Source organism: Phodopus roborovskii, unplaced genomic scaffold (assembly GCF_943737965.1).
Source record: "Phodopus roborovskii unplaced genomic scaffold, PHOROB, whole genome shotgun sequence".
NCBI lineage: Eukaryota > Metazoa > Chordata > Mammalia > Rodentia > Cricetidae > Phodopus > Phodopus roborovskii.
Genome location: NW_026125059.1, coordinates 16,041,246 through 16,058,048, shown reverse-complemented (window position 1 = coordinate 16,058,048; position 16,803 = coordinate 16,041,246). Strand labels below are relative to the sequence as shown.

Here is a 16,803-nt window from a genome sequence, read left to right as displayed (position 1 = left end):
CCTCAAAACTAGGAATGTTCTGGAAGAGTACTGCTAAATGTCATAAAGAGAACAAGACCAATTTTTTAAAAAGTGGGCTATGGAATAGTTCTAGCTGGCCAGTTAGCAAAGTTCTCCTACATCTCTTGGTGCCAATACTGTGGTCGGGCACTACCACTATCCCATGACACTCTAACTCACAAGCTCTGGATGCTGTCCCAGAACTCCTAGATGAAAAATCCATGGCAGGAGAGTCCAGGTGGCTGTATCTAGGTTACCTGCTCAGCCACCTTGGACTGATAGTTTGTTCTTGAGTGTCTACCTCTATAATTTACCAAGGTTCATTTCAATGGGGGGCTCTTAAAATTATCTATTAGCATGATCTTCATAAATCAGACACAGAAAAACAAAGGAGGAGGCTGAAAAGGTAGTAGAAGCTGGCCTTTAGGGTACATGCCAGAGTTATATCATGAGAACGTTCAAGTTAGTGGTAGGGCTCAATGAGTTAAAGCTTGCTGTGCAAGCATGATGATCTGAGTTCAGTTCCTGGAACCCATAGCAGAAGAAACCTAACTCTGGAAACTGTTCCACAATACATACACACTCCACACCATTCCTCAAACTGTTCTTCAACACTGTTCTACAAACACATATACACAATAAATAACACTGCTGAGGAGATGACTCTGGTTGAAGAGCTTGCTACATTAGCACAAGACTAGAGTCTGGATCCTCAACTCCCAAATATCAACAGGCATAGCAGCAACCTGTGGTCCTGATACTCACCCATGGGAGATGAGGAAGAGGTAATTGCTAGGCATGCTGGATGACTAGACTAGCCACTTTGGTGGCTAGAGACTCTGCTTCAGCAAATAAGGCAGGTAGCAGTCATCAACATGGAAAGATAGCTCATGTCCCTGGCCTCCACATACACATGTACATACAGGCAAGCTAATAAATGCATACAAACATGCATAAAAAGGCACACACATATACATGCACACATAAATGCATGCACATACACTTATATATGCACACATTCATATATATGCAACTACATGCATGCACACACATATGTTCATATGTACACAGCCATACACACATACACACACGCATGCATACTCACATGCACACACACACACACACACACACACACACACACATATATATATGCACATTTGCACACACAAAATTCATTTGACAATTACATATTAAGTCCCAGCCCTGTGGTGACAAATACAAGTAAAATATCAACCTTTTCTGCAAAATAACAAAAGGTAGCTTAATACACAGGCCATGAACAAACTTGATAACTTTCCAATCAACACTAACAATCCCATGATGCTTTTTGTACAGGTGATATCTATCTTGACGTAAATAATTCCTTCTAAAACACTGGAAAGTCATCTCCATCCATCTAACAACTAAGCCATGAGCTACTCTATTACTCTGAGCAGACTACATCAGCTCCCAACTCCTTTCCTGCTTTAGGATTCACAAAACATTTTCCCAACCATGTTTGTCATGTGGATGGTGTTCTTCCCCTGTATCTCAAAACTAATGAACAGCCATTCTGGTTTGGGGATACATAAGGGAATACAGAAATATGTACCATCGAATGCAAGTTTGGTAAGTCCTCCTGGAGATGAATACACTGGTGTGTGCACACAAATGGTGTGGTTGAGAAGTAAATACAAGGAACTTAAATATGCAATGATACAGGGTTGTTATATAAATTGTGGAACAGTCATTGGAATGGAAAACCCTGAAGCTTTCGGGAAACATGATTTGAGAAATATTTAATGATATGGGAAAACGCCTTTCAAAAAGCATACGAAGAAACATATTTATGTGTATTTGTATGCATGCATGACTTCTACTTTGTTCTCTGTAGCTATGCCTGTTGTGCATATTCCCCTGCATGAATATGCATTGTTTTTACCATCATAAATCACACTGCAAATAGAAATCATTTTAAAAGATACTCAGTTGATGACAGAAACATGCACACAATTTATATTTCACTGGTCAGGATTCCAGGCCCTACTCCTCTGCCATGAAGCTCACATGATCTTGGACCAGTTACTTAATTCTCTGGGATGCAGTACACTCCAAAATGAAAAGGTGACAATATCTCTGAATTCCCAGAGGAGTTGAAAATTAGAACAAATGGTGTATGGGGAAATGCCTAATCTAATTTTCGGGTGGAGTAGGCACAGAATAAATACCAGCTTTAAGCCTTATCGTTGGCCTTGTGTAAGTCTCTATGTGGAAGGATGCCCCAGGCAGAGGACAGGCACTGATGAGGGATTGACTGGCCTTTATCTTTCTTAGAGATATTATAACAACTTACCACAAACTAGTAACTGAAGACAAGAGAAATTTATTCTCTCCCAGGTATGGAGGCCAAAAGTTCAAAATCAAGGTGTTGGCTGAACCATGTTCCCAATAAAGGCTCCAGGAAAATTGCCTTCTCTACCTTGTCTAGCCCCTACCTCTTGCTGGCCATCATTGGCCTTCCTTGGTTAATAGATGCATCACCCCAGTATCAACATCTGCCTTTATCTTCATGTGACCTCTTCCCCTGGTATTTGTGTGTCTCTGCCTCCATGTGCAGGTTGGGTTTTTTCAGCTTGACACAAACTAAAACAAATCTAAAAATAGGGTACCACAATTAAGAAAATGCCTCCATAAGATTAGCCAATAGGCAAACCTCTGAGGCACTTTTTAAATTACTGATTTCTGTGGGAAGGGCCAGCCCATTGTAGGTGTTGCCACCTAAAGGCAGGTGGCACTGGACAAGCTGAACAAGCCATGAGAATCAAGTCACTAAGTAGGGTTCCCCATGGTTTCTGCTTCAGCTCCTGCCTCTAGGTTCTTGCCCTGAGTTCCTCTGCCTTCCCCCATGAACAACTGAGACCTGAGTTGTAAGATAAAGTAAACCCTGTCCTCTGCAAGCTACTTTTGGTCATGGTGTTTTATCACAGCAATAGAATCCCTAACTAAAACCTCCTATCAGTCATATTTGACTGATAACCAATATAATCAGCATGGCTGCCTCTTAATGAAATCAGGGAAATAAGGACTCCATGTTCTTTCCACATAAGGTCAAATTCACAAGCACCAGCATTTAGAATGTCTACATGCTCTCTGAGGATGCACCATTCAGTCCATAGCTGATGGCAGTCCTTCGTAAGCATTAGCAGTCAGAGAAAGGTGGAGATAGGTTGCCTGAGAGGTCAAGGACATGAAGAGGAACCCAGATCCATTGTGGAAACTGCATGTGCTTCCTCAGGAGACTATAGTCCAAATGGTCTCTGGGTGTCCCATGTTCTTCCTGGATTATCTCCAGCTCCTGTCCTTTCCAGCAAGGTTGGTATTCCTTAGTTCTCCCCGTGTGTGTGTGGTCCAGAGAGAATCTACTTAAAGTCAAGGGTGCTTTCTTCCTTCCTTTAGTTTTTAAAAAGTCTAAACTTACTGTGGAGAGCTTGCAATGGACTACAGAATGGCTAAGACAGAAGGCTGTATTTGGGGGCAGTTAAGCAGGGGACATAGGAGGTTTCCCATCCTGGAAGGATTTGGAGAAGGACAGACAGGGCCTTGCAGAAGCACTTAAGGAGGGACAAATTAAAGACAGGATGTTGAGTAGGCACTGGGACTGGCGAGACCCAGAAAAGCGCTGCTCCTAGCCTCAGAAAGAAGCAGAACTGTGAAGGGTGTCTTAGTTAAGATTTGTTTCTATTGATGGAAGAGACACTATGACCACAGCAACTCTTACAAGGGAAATCATTTAATTGGGGCTGGCTTACAATTTCAGAGGCTTAGTTCATTGTCATCATGGAGGGAAACTTGGTGACATAGAGGCAGACATGGTGCTGGAAAAGGAGTTGAGAGTTCTACACCTTGATACACGGACTGAAGGAGACTGTGTGCCACATTGGGTGTAGCTTGAGCATATGAGACCTTATAGCCTGCTGCCACAGTGGCACACTTCTTACAAGCCCACATCTACTCCAACAAGACCACACCTTCCTCAACAAGTATTCAAACACATGAGTCTATGGGGACCATACCTATTCCAATCACAGAAAAAAAGGATAAGGATAGCAGCAGCTTCCTGAGGAAATCATAATGGCCAATGCAAGTCTCAAATACTTGCAGAATAAGTGATTAAAATTTAAGATCTTAGCTCTCTGTGGGATCAGAATCAGAGTCAAGCTGATATAAAGGTAAATGAATATAAAATTTCTTGTACACACAGATGCGTGGCATGTGAGTCAGCCCTACTTCATTATTGACACCTAAATAATGTCCTATAAACATGACAAGGAGCCTCCTAGCCCTTACCATCTCAGACTCTAATCTTTTAAAATGACACCCAGGGGCCTGGAAATGTAGCTTCATGAGTAAACCACTTGCTATGCAAACATGATGTCCTGAGATGGAGCTCTGGAAACCACATAAAGAAGCTCAGTGCATTAGTATGCCCATAGATTCCCAGGACTGGGGGTGGCATAAACAAAGGGAGATGCCTGAGCTTGCTGGCCAGTTAAAGAGATCTCTTTAAAAACAGAACAAGGTAGAGATCAACTGAAGAATATACCCAAGTCTGACCTTCCAATGCACATCCAGTCATGTGTACACACACCATACTAATATACTGGAATATGCAAGTGCATGCATGTGTGCACTTAGGCGCATGCTCACACATGCACACATACATACACACTCATACACACACATGGCACCTACAGCCTTCCCTGCAGGCTGCCCTCTGGATGAACTTCACTGTGTAGAAAACTTTAGTCCATGCCAAGGTAAGGATATGTGGCAGCTACAGTTGGATAAGACAGAGCCCTAGAAAGAGTTTGTGGGTATTGCACCCCTTACTCTATTCCTATACGACAGAACCATAAACATGAGGCGTGGAAAGTGAGTCTGAAGCCTAGGGTGCTGGCCTGAGGACTTCTCCATGAGGAAGGGTGTGATAGGGGTGGGGGCACTGAGGAAACTGAGTCAGACTAGAGGACAAACACCACTGAAGACATGACTTCTGCTGTCTCTGTGTCCTGGATTCCATGTGGTAAGAGATCCTTTGTCTCACATTCTCACTGTCTGCTGGACCTGCCTCGGGTTCAAAGCCATGAATCCACCTTACCTTGGCCTGAACACTAATATGTTTTTCTTCATTTAAGTTGTTTCTCTCAGGTGTTTCCTTGCAGCTGCTGCAAAGCTAACATTAGGTCCATACAAAGGGCTTTGAAAGCAAAGACTGGATGCCACAAATCGACACCTAAGAAAATCTCTTTTGGTTATGCAGTGAGGAAAGGTTTCTAAGAGAAGTTGCATGAGCTAAGACTTGAAGAAAATGGCAAAGGGTAGGGAAAGTCATTCCAGTGAACAGAAGGAACATTTTCAAAGGCCCTATGCCAGGAAAGAATGTGATATGACCGATCACCAAACCAGTCAGGGTATCTGGAGCACTGAGAGGTAAGGAAAGACACTTGAAAAAAAGACACTAGGTTGCCCAGGACTGGTTAGGTCTCACAGTGTATGAATCATAGTCTACTTAAAGGCCAAGCCACTAAAGAGATTAAACTCCAAACTGACATGATCTGATTCACCCAGGCCAAATGTGACACAGAGCTTGTTGCACAGAGGGGATCAATAAACAGCAAGGGACATCTAAATAAACAGACTCAAGCTAGATTTCAGTAGCGATGGAAACTACTGAACTACAGAACATGAATAAGATTTCAGTCACTGCCTGCAAAAGCCATTTCTCTCCTAATCCAAATTCGCTTCCATGCCTCTCAGCCTGAGTAGTACTCAGAGCCACAGAGATCCACAGGCGCCCCATGACAGACTCATTTCAGTGATCACTATCAAATGCCTCTATTAGGAATGCTCAGAAGATAGTATTAGCATGATCCAATATTTACGAAATGACACTCTGCTGTAATAATGGGCTGAGAAAATTAAGATTAGAAGTAATCATCATGCCTTAGAGAGGGGCAGAGGAAGGGAAGGGGGAGGCAGCCATCTTACCAGGTTGCTGCCCAGTACTTGGTTTTCTTAGCTGTAAAATGGGAAGGATAATAGGCAGGGGATGCAGTCGGGATAGACATGTGATCAGGAAACAGAGTGTCAAAGGCCTTTAAATTGGTGTTCACACCATTATTACTAACCTCTTCAGTAAATGACACCATCCATGCACCCTTCCAAAACATTGTGCCATGGATGCTCTGTAGGTCACACTACATCCCATAGGTGCTGAAAATGGAGCTATGAACAAGGATATTGTGGTCCCCAATCACATGGATTTCTTGTCTGAGGATAAGAAACATTAGTTACAATGTATGCAAGGGAGAAATGTGATAAATTATAGAAGGGATCTTTACCAAGAGCCACCCCAGACAGAATGGGAAGAGTAGCAACAGCAGGGCAGAGTAGAGGGAAGGGCTCCTGGGACTGATGTATGTTGAGTTCCTGAGGTGAGGGAGTGGGAATTTTCTGGCAACTGATAAGAGCCAATGCAAAGCAAGCATTGGGGAAACAGAACTGGTGAGGTGGGAGTTGAGGGGGGGTTAGCTGTCAGGGTCTTGAGGGGACAGTGTGACTCTCTCTTCTCCAAGCAGCAGGAGACCTGAAGTCCTCAAGACAGAATCTGGAGAGGGATGAAGAGGCAAAGGGGAATGGGCAGGCCTCTATTTCAGTAGAATCTCATTGGTTTCTATGTGGATTGGACTCAAAAGAACCAGAACAAAGTTCCCTGGGTTCCCAGAGAAGTGACAGAGGTGGTCTTCAACAGAAAATAAGAGTCTAGGCAAAGAAACCTGGCAAAACTACAATAATAAGTAAGAGGTGGGAAAACTTTCAGATGAAAGACTGCCATACAGGAACAGTGGAGACAAGTATAGCCACTGGCTTCTGAAGCATTCTAGAGAATGGCTTACTTTTAGCTATGCATATTGGTAGGCTCTTGCAATCTCATCACTTAGGAGGAAGATCTTGAGTTCAAGGCTATCTCAGAAGAGAGAGAGAGAGAGAGACAGAGAGAGAGAGAGACAGAGAGAGAGAGAGAGAAGACAGGCATGGAGGGAGGAAGGGAAGGGAGAGTGAGGAAGGGGAGGAAAGAGGGAAAGGGAGGGGAAAAAAGGTGGGGGAGGGAGGGAAGGAAGGCAGGAAAGAAGGGATGGAGGGAAGAAGAGAAGGAGGAGGGGAGAGAGGAAGGGGGAAGAGGATGGAGGGAAAAAGGGAGAGGAGAGGGAAAGAAAGAGGGAGGGGAGGGAGGAAGGAAAGAAACAAGGAAAGAGGGAAGGAAGGAAGGAAAGAGGGAAGGAAGGACTGCAAGAAGGCAGGCCAATTTTGCAAATGTTGGATCTACAAGATGCTACATAATTTTGAGTAAGCTAAAGATATACATAAAACACATGTGTGTGCATGAATACACACACACATACCTGGATACATACAAATGTACACATGTATGCACTTAAACTCCATGAATATACACATTTATACACTGATGCATACATATATGAATGCATGTATACCCACCACCCATACATACACGCATGTATATATGTATACACACACATGCACTATAAGATTTGATCAATCTCAAAGATGGCCAGAAAGAGCAGAGAGCATTTAAGGATGCTGACAGACACTATTAATGCCAACAATCAGGAGGCTGAGGCAGATAGATCTCTAATAATTAAACAGCAGCCTGATCTACATAGTGAGTTCCATGCCAGCCATGGAATTAAGTAATTAACTAATTAATCAAGCACAAGTGTTTTGAGCTCATGAGATCCTAATGAGGTCACTACAGGAATGACATCAGCATTACTAAAAATCACAATGAAGCAACAGACATAGTTTTCCCATGCTGCCTTAGTCACTAGGATATGGGACAACTGATACCTCCATTCAGGCAAAATAAGATCCCACCTAATCTGAAATTCTCAATTTAGTACCTCAGGCTTGTTTCTTTCCTTCCTTTTGAGATAGCCTTGAATTCACGATCCTACTGATTTGTATGGTTCCTACTAAGGAATCCCCTGCTTTGGAGCCAAGCTCAAAGTCAGAGAGGACATATCTTCTTTCAGATTCTTCTTATTTTTTTCTCTGTCCCCATATACTGACATTCCAGAAAGCCTCTCCTAAAAGTTGGTCGAGAGGACATGGCAGTGGAAGTCACAGATGCTGGCATTATCCATGTTCAGATAGAACCTGAAGCAGTGTTGTTGGAGAAGCCATGCACAAGTAGAGCACAAAACAAGCCCAAAGACTCTAGTGCTTAAGGCCAGGTTAAACTAGCAAAGAACACAGCTGAGCCTCAGGGAGGGCTGAGGGGCTGGTGGAATATAAGGTAGTATATGCCCTACAGGGAGTCCCGAGTCAGGAAGTCTCCACAGTGTCCTCTCACTCTTCAAAAAAACGACCTTAAATTTCACAGGCACTCTGACTTACATCACCAGGCAAACTTGCTGATAAGCCCTGCCAGATTCACTAATTTGTTGACAGCATTTTCAATGAGTTTGCATATAGCTCCTTCAAGTACATCCCTTAAAACCCAACAGGTTCATCTCTCACAGGCCTTCCTCATGCAGGCACCCACCAAGAATTTACATTAGTTAAATAAGCTTGGTATTCTAGATGTTAGGACACTCTCCAAAGTGGTGATAATTTAACAGTAGAAATTCCCAGATATATGTAAACAACCCATGCTTATGGGGCATAGAGGAAATAAGTAAACTCATCTCTTTCTAAAATATCATTACCATCAGACCCCACAGCAAAACTCAGTGATATCCTGTGCATAGATAGAGTTTAATACTCTCTGAGTAAAACTAACCCCAAAGGTGTCTGGGTCCTGAAGACCTGGGATTATCACTCCAGTCTAAAGAACTCATTTAGCCTTATCTGAATACCTCTAAGTATGGGCAACTCACTACCTATATATTAACCTACTGTTCTCTCACCTCTACCCATAAAAAGGTCCTTCCCCCATGAGCCACTAAAAACATCAGCCACCTCCATCTCAGCCCCAAACACGATGGGTCACATACCTGTGGGCACAGCTGGGTCCAGCATTGGTTTCTCCCATGTGTTAATCTGCTCCCAGGTAAAGCCATTGGTCCCCAGAGCCACACTATACCCACAGTTGCTGTAGTGTTCATCAAAAGAACAGCCACCTGCAGACAAAAGAGAGATGGGTAAGTATGTCCCTGTGCATGAACCTTGGTTAGTTCTTTATTTACAGCTTTGAATTTTAAATTCTAGGGAGGTATTGAAGAAAAAAAATAACCAAACCAAAAAATAATGAAGAATAAGAGGAGGACAAGAAGGAAGAGGAGGATGAGAAAGAAGAAGGAGGAAGAAGAGGAAGGAGAAGGAGGAGAAGGAGGAGGAGGAGAAAAGAACAACCAAAAGCAGGCAAATAAGATTTTTATATTTGCTTTAGCACTGCCAGGAAAGGGTCTGGCATTGGTGAGCCCCCCCACCCCAATTTAAGGAAGTTAATACGGCTCATTACATTGATTTTAATCTGAGAGTGTGAACAGCAACATCTCATTTTGAGTAGGAACAATGAATGCCAGAGCATGCCTCTGTAATGGCTTCCTGCTATAGGCAAGGAGTGCAAGGATGCTGCAGAACAGAAGCTTCAGAATCCCGCAGCACTGCATGACACCTCATCTTTGCAAACTTGTGAGTTTGGGCCCCCTGGTTCAGACCTGGGGTGGGGGTCTCAGTCTCAGTTTCCCCATCCGTGGAAGGAAACATCCACCTTAGGTCATGTCATTAAATAGATTGACTATAAAAATACACAGAATATACTCTGGACTCTGTAGTAGCATCTTGTTCTGCCAGTGGGTTTGTGGTGGTGGCTGCATCCTAAGAACATGGCTTCAGATGTGCGGACTTGACCCCTTATAAGGAATAGGAGCAACTGGTTCTCTTTCTTGGACTGTGGTTGGAGTATCTGGAAGGGCAGACACTTCATTTTCAGGAGCAGGAGGACCGAGGAAGTTATTTACCATAATTGTGTGAGTGCTCTCCAAAAAAATAGCTGTTAATCATTTATCTGGGTTTTGTGGACTCCTTTAAACCCACCTTCACCTGGTGTTAGAATTCGGCCACCACCACAAATCCACTGGTGGAACAAGATGCCACTACAGGACCCCTCACCCACCTTCTTCCCTATAAAAGTAGACTGAAAATCATGTTTCATAGCGTTAGGAGAACAAACTGGTGAGGAATTAGATAACCATGCATTTGGTAGACAAGAAAGTCAATGGTGAGTGTTTCTAGATTCTCCCCTAAAATTCAACAAATCCATCATTTGACATCATGTTGTGTCTGTTGGTACTGGCTAGGATAAACTTAGCATATATTTGGGATTAAAGTTCATTCAAGGTGACATTGAAAGAGAAAATGGAATGGAGGCTCCAACTAGCAGAGCTGCTGTGACTAGAGAAACAGGGGCCCACTATTCTGAAGGAGATCCTTAATGGGGGCTCTGGAGGAGGATTTTCAGTAAGGCATGGGGGTTGGCAGGAGGATATCCCCAAAGAAGCACAGTCTGGTTCACAAAAGGAGCTGGCTCCTGCTGGCCTGAGCCTGCCATAGCCTCCTGGCTGGCCATCCATACCCACTCATGTTCTAGTCCATCTCTTCCCTGTGTTTTCTTCAGCATCCTGCCCTCTCTTAAACACCCAAATATCCCTATCACAAGCTGAGCCACATCCACTGAAGGCCTCCATCGTGCCTGTGTCCTCTTCCAACCCCTATGTTGGAACTCTCCCCCAAGGAGGTGGTATTAAGAGGAGGGATTTCTGAGGAGGAGAAGATTAGGTTGTGAGGTTTGGATCTCATGTAGCAGCTTAATGTCCTGATTGAAGAGGGCCTAGGGAGCATGCTCACAACTTCTGCCAAGTGAGAAACTATGAAGTGGGAAGGTCAAGAAGAGAATGATAGAATACATATGGCATGAAAGCAAAAGACAGCCTTTTGTGAGAAAGAACCACAGGAGAGGAACAGAGAGATGGAGAAGGGGGAGGAGAAGAGATCATCGAGAACAAAGTACATGTGAAAATGTCGTCATAATCATGTCTATTATTTTATGCTGTCATTAAAAAATGAATGAAATGTAAATAAAATGAATATGAAGCAATATGGAGAACAAGTTGTCAGGGGACCCTGGATCACCTGGTGTCTTGATTGTAGACTCCCAAGCCTCCAGAATAGCGAACAAATGTTTTCCCACTGTTCATAAGTCACCCAGCTTAAGGTATTTTGTTGCAGTCACTTGAGCAGATCATGACAGTGCCCGGGTGAATGCTGGGCTAAGCAATAGAGGGCTGAACCTATTCAGGGGATTCAGGAGTTGAGGACTGTTTTGCATCAAATTTAAAAAAAGGAGTTACACAAACACAAACATCTTGAGAGGAGCAAAAAGATAAAGAGGTTCAAAAAGCCCACCAAACACCAAATGTGCAGGAAGGCCAGTGGGACATTTCTTTAGTAAAGAGAGAATGATGCTCTGGTGCAGAGAAAAGTATTTGCTTATGTGTCCTTACTTGCTAATTCAACAATGTCTCTTGCTAAAGAACACACATAATGCTGGCTGGCACTGGCAATAGTGTGGTTTCCAGAGATATGTCTGAAGCTTAGCAAGATAGGCCATTAATAAGCAAGCAAGTTAAAGGGTAATTGCAGAAGTAATCATGCACTTCTACAGAGGCTGCAGTTGGGAGTGGGTGAGAGAATCACTAAGTTGAAGGGTACAAGATTTCTAACCTTGAATCGGAAGCAGACTTGCACTACAATGACCCTCCATCATGTCAACCTCTCAGAGACAGATGCTACACACAGAAAGTATCCCCAACACTCAGTCCTTCTCTGATGCTGCAAGAGTCTTCCAGGCTGAGGCTGCAGGAGGTAGCAATCAACAAGGGAAGGAGTGATAGTAGAACACTCATACAAGAAGAGCTTACTTAGAACAAAGGCGGCACCATATTCTATCTTGAACTACTGCTTGCTTAGGACATCCAGACCCTGCTTTCTGCCAGAATTCGTCATGACTTATGCATATCTTTAATGTCTCCCCACTAAACAGTTCTAGACACAGGCCCCAGTGTCACACTTTAACACACACACACACACACACACACACACACACACACACACACACACCTGCATCTCAGCCAGGTCCACAGTAAGAACTTTTCCCAGAGTACCCAGGTTCCAAGGACAGAAGAAAATATGATCAGTGGAATTTAAGTTCCCACCTGTGCTTTGTGTGAAACCTACAAAATGCAGAGCATATTCAGGAGATGTTGTCTAACTTTCCACCATGCTGCTCCATCAGCCAGGTATATTCAAAAGTAGGATATGCAGTGTGACATTGAGGACAGGGAAAAGAAATAGCAAAACAGGGTAGAAGGAGGGAGTTGTAAAACCATGCTTTAATTTCCCATATGTCCATCTGCCTGAATGTGGTTACATGCCCGATCCGAGCTCCTGACTCCCGCTATCAACAGAGAAAGCTTCCCAGGTACTGGACACTGTGTTCTCATAATAAAAGCCAAACTGTCTGAGGACAAGCAGTCCATGAACACATATCAGACAAGAGCCTCTGCAGGAATAACCGTGATGAACTTCATATCCCATAATGAAACGCCACCTCAGTCTGAAAGTACACCCGTACAGGAGTGCATGCTGAATCTCATGACACTACTTCTCATAATCCTTCTCAATACAAATTGATAGCATCACCCAAACACATCAGGAGAAACAAACCACTGTGGTCCAGTGCCAAAAGAGATATCTCCTCCTCCCTGCTCACGGGGCTTGATGCAGACATAATGTGTTTAAAAATACTAAGGAGAAAAAATACACTTAAGGACAATTTCCTAAGCAATCATTCCAGCATTTTCTTCCTCTAAACAGATAACAGATAAAGAATCGCAGTGGTCATGAGATTAAGACTGGGCACTCTGACAGCAGGTGACATACCCTGCTAGAAACAACTTCCTATTGATTCCCATTTAGTTTCTGGTATACAGGGACAAGGTGGCCACATGGAACCTTCTCATCATATGATCTAAGTATTCCAGAGGAACAGAAGTAACTAGGAACCCCCCAGGGGCCATAGAGATGCAGAAATGGCAACAAGCCATGGTGCCATGGACACTGGGAAAGGAAAAGAGAAGACATCCAAGCTTCCCTGAACCCAGTGTAGGAAACATTCACCCAACCCCAACGTCCTTAAGATTTCTTGTAAGTGATTCTGATCATCTGAAAATCACATCTATCTGTCTTCCCTGGAGACCATAACATGAAAGGTATTTGTGGCAGGCCACTTAAGAAAGATATATGATTAGAAAAAATCCCCAAAGAAACTCATTTGGACACTGACATCATTCAGACATGAGGAGCATGCAGTGTCAGGTAACTGATGTCAACCTTAGCACAGCCATCTGGGGAGGAAATAGCACTTTCACCTCTACCTCTAGCTCAGGCAGGCTCCAGAAGCCACCAGCCAGCATGATGGAGACTCACAGAATCACAGGAGGACTGGGAAGGGCAGCCACCACCCAAGGACTCTCCTCTTGGACAGATGAGCTATTTCACTGGGAAAGTTGAGGTCAAAATGTGGCAAGAGCCCCAGATGCTCTGATGTGAGTCAAACATAAAAAGTCAACAGAGAAATGGAAGACTGTAGCAAGGAAATTGGATTTCGAGAATCCATTTGGATTTGGTAATGTACAGCATATCAGCATCTGTAAGGGAGTAAAAAATAGTGTGGGATACATACTTTAGAAGACATTAAAGCATAAATAAGGTTTATAGTGCCAATCAGAACTTTTTTTAAACATGAGCTCTTCTTTTGAAAATAAGAGAGGAATAGAATTCAATAAAAATATAAATGTGCCTGCCTCTGCATTTCTCAGATATGATCCTATGTATTCCAAAGCAGAATTAAGTTCAGAAGAGGGACAGAAGATTTGTGGCCTTCTGCTGTGTGCCAGGCACTGTATGTTGTATGTGAGCAGTATCAATGTATATGTAAATCTGTTGGCATATGGAAGCAAAATAAATAAATAAATAAATAAATAAATAAATAAATAAATAAAAAATAAAACCTCCAACCCCATCTCAAAGACAGAGCTCAGCAAACTTTTCTACAAAGGACCAAATAGTAAACCCGTTTAGCTTTGTGGCTGCATAGTCTCTGTCACAGCTGCTAAGCCCTGCCCTTATAATACAAAAGTAGTACAGAGACAAGCCAGTGTGGCTGTGTTCCTTTAAAACTTTATATATAATACTGGAGGTGGGCCACATTTTTCCCAGGGATTGTTACCTGTCAGTTCTTTCTTTAGGAAATATACACTGGCCTCTACATGGAACATCATTGCAGAACTCACAAGGGACTTACCCAGCTGGAGAAAGGGCATGACATCACAGTTAGCAATAACAGCAGCCACACACACTTTTTTTTATTAACAACCATTTCTGCTCAGCCATTACCTACACTATCTTCACCCTGCTACTGTGCATATCCCATCTTACAGATGCAGCATCATGGACCCCTAGAAACAGCTCAAACACATGAAGAAGAGGAAGTGAGACATTATCCCTGGCGTCGTGGACCCGAAGCTTTCCAAGGCTCCGGCACAGCCTCTTTTAGCATACTCCATATTCAGATTCTGAGTCTCATCCTGCTTCTTCAAGAATAGAAAGTGGTGCCTTTAATATCCAGCCGTGAAGCTAAGTGAAGATAGGAAAGTAGATCAAATATAAAAAAGAAAATTATTTTTAAAAAGGGAGACATTTGCCTTCAGCTTTGCCCTACATGTTCAGTACTCCTGGGAGAGAAACTCAGTGTTGACAAACATGACCAGACACTGAGACAATCTGGCATGGGGGAAGCAAAGAAACACTTTCTACCATGGCCTATGCAGCTAGAACAGAACATACTAGGAACCCACGGCACATCATGCTCATGAAGCTCAGAGGACACCTCTGGTAGCATAGGATGTGAGACATTTGAAATCATACGGTGGTATCTTTCCAGTTCCAGGTTCCAAAGATCCAAGAGAACATAAGTAAACCTTGAGAGTCTCTACCAAACTGGAGCCACAGAATGGGCTAGACTTCTTCAATGAGTAGTTGAATTCATTAAAATGGACCTGATCCATGGCTAACTGACAGGCTGGAGCCCTCACAGGGGAATGAAGTCCATCCATGTCTTTCTCTTAGGGTTCACAGTGAACTCAGTGAACTTTCCACCAGGGGAGAGACTAGGGGCTCCTTGTTCAGGCTAGGCCTTTTAAGAGTATTTTTCGCAGTTCTGCAAAGGTGAAGACTTGAAACTGAGTGAGAAGGGAAACCAAAGAGTGAGCTGCAGAGAAACCATCAGGCCATCTTGAAAGAGGGAGGTGAGGACAGGACAGGCAGGCAGATAGGACAAGAAGCAGCAAGAGGAGAAATTAGAATTGTAACAACAGGTGCAGGGAGATGAACCTGCTAAGGATTCAACTCTGATCTGCAATGCTCTAGGGTCAGGGAATGGTGACATAAGGGCAAAAGGACAGGGGAAGAATGCTAAGGGGCAGGCGTCAATCTGGGGGATGATAACATAGATAGTACTCTGAGCCAAGCATGAACTGGTCACCTATAATAGTCATTTAAGTATCATAACCAATACATGAGCTAGACATGATCACTGATGGCCATGACATGCATAAAAAAACTAAAACATAGAATGCTCTAAAAATGTTGCCCAAGATCACACATATCTCAAGTGGCAAAGCTTGATTTTGAACCCAGACTATCTCAGCCTACTCACACACACTTACCCATTAGACTAGGTCACCACAGCAATTAACATTCCTTTTTAAACAGAACTGGTTTAGGTAGCTACACCACTCTTGCTCAGTCCTGAGCTAGTCTTCAAGTCTTCTGTTCCCAAAACTTACTATTGCAAGCCTACAATGTGCTAGTTCTCTGTACCTTCAACTTGCCACGGAAACCATGATGCAGATGGGAAGGTCAGAGATGGAGGTGGGAGCTCAGAATCAAGCAAGATTGTTAGAAGATGGCACCATCTTCATGTATCACTCATGCATATGTAGATAGCTCATATTAAACATTGAAGGAGCTGTACAGATTCCAGATAGAGCTAGAATACATGGGTACAGGGGGTCAGAAAGAGAGATGTAACCAACGTAGTTCTTATTTTTAAGATTTATTTGTTTTTATTTTACATATAAATGTAAGTGGCTGCATGTATGTGTGTATATGTGCCTGGTGCCTCCAGAAGCCAGAAGCAGGCATTGGATCCCTTGAAGGTGTAGGCCAACCTTGCAAGTCCTTAGTTAAAGCAGAAAGTTTTCTTAACTTATCCAGTTTTTATTATTTTTTAACTGGAAGGGGGTGTCAGCCTTTTTCCATGAAGGACTTGCATGGCTTTTGGAAAAATCCAGTTCCTTAGGTTGCAGGACTGAGGTCCTGTCTTTCTTGATAGCTATGCCAGCAGCCACTCTCAGCCCACTGATGTGGATGCTACCCACAATTCCTAGCCACGTGACCTCAACATGAGCCTTCTGTTTCAACCTCTTCCTTAAGATCTCATTCTTCTGCATAACTCATCTGTTGTACTAAGCAAGTCACTGTAGTATGAAAGGATAATGTGTAAAGAAAGAGCACAGCCATATTCTACAAACAAACAAACCAATAAAATGGCCTGGTTCTACTTAAGACAGGTTCTTGCTAGATAATTCTGGCTAACCTCAAATGTTTAGTCCTCCC

At 43.2% G+C, this 16,803-nt stretch overlaps 1 protein-coding gene across 1 annotated transcript in view; it reads right to left on the bottom strand.

Annotated features, from left to right (window-relative positions):
- The window catches only part of Ptprt (protein tyrosine phosphatase receptor type T), a 1,080,054-nt gene that overhangs the window by 781,841 nt on the left and 281,410 nt on the right, over nt 1–16,803 (bottom strand). Inside the window, exon 2 of the mRNA XM_051187222.1 lies at nt 9,057–9,182. Within this exon, the coding sequence (XP_051043179.1) occupies nt 9,057–9,182 (126 nt within the window). The remainder of the gene's footprint in view (nt 1–9,056; nt 9,183–16,803) is intronic.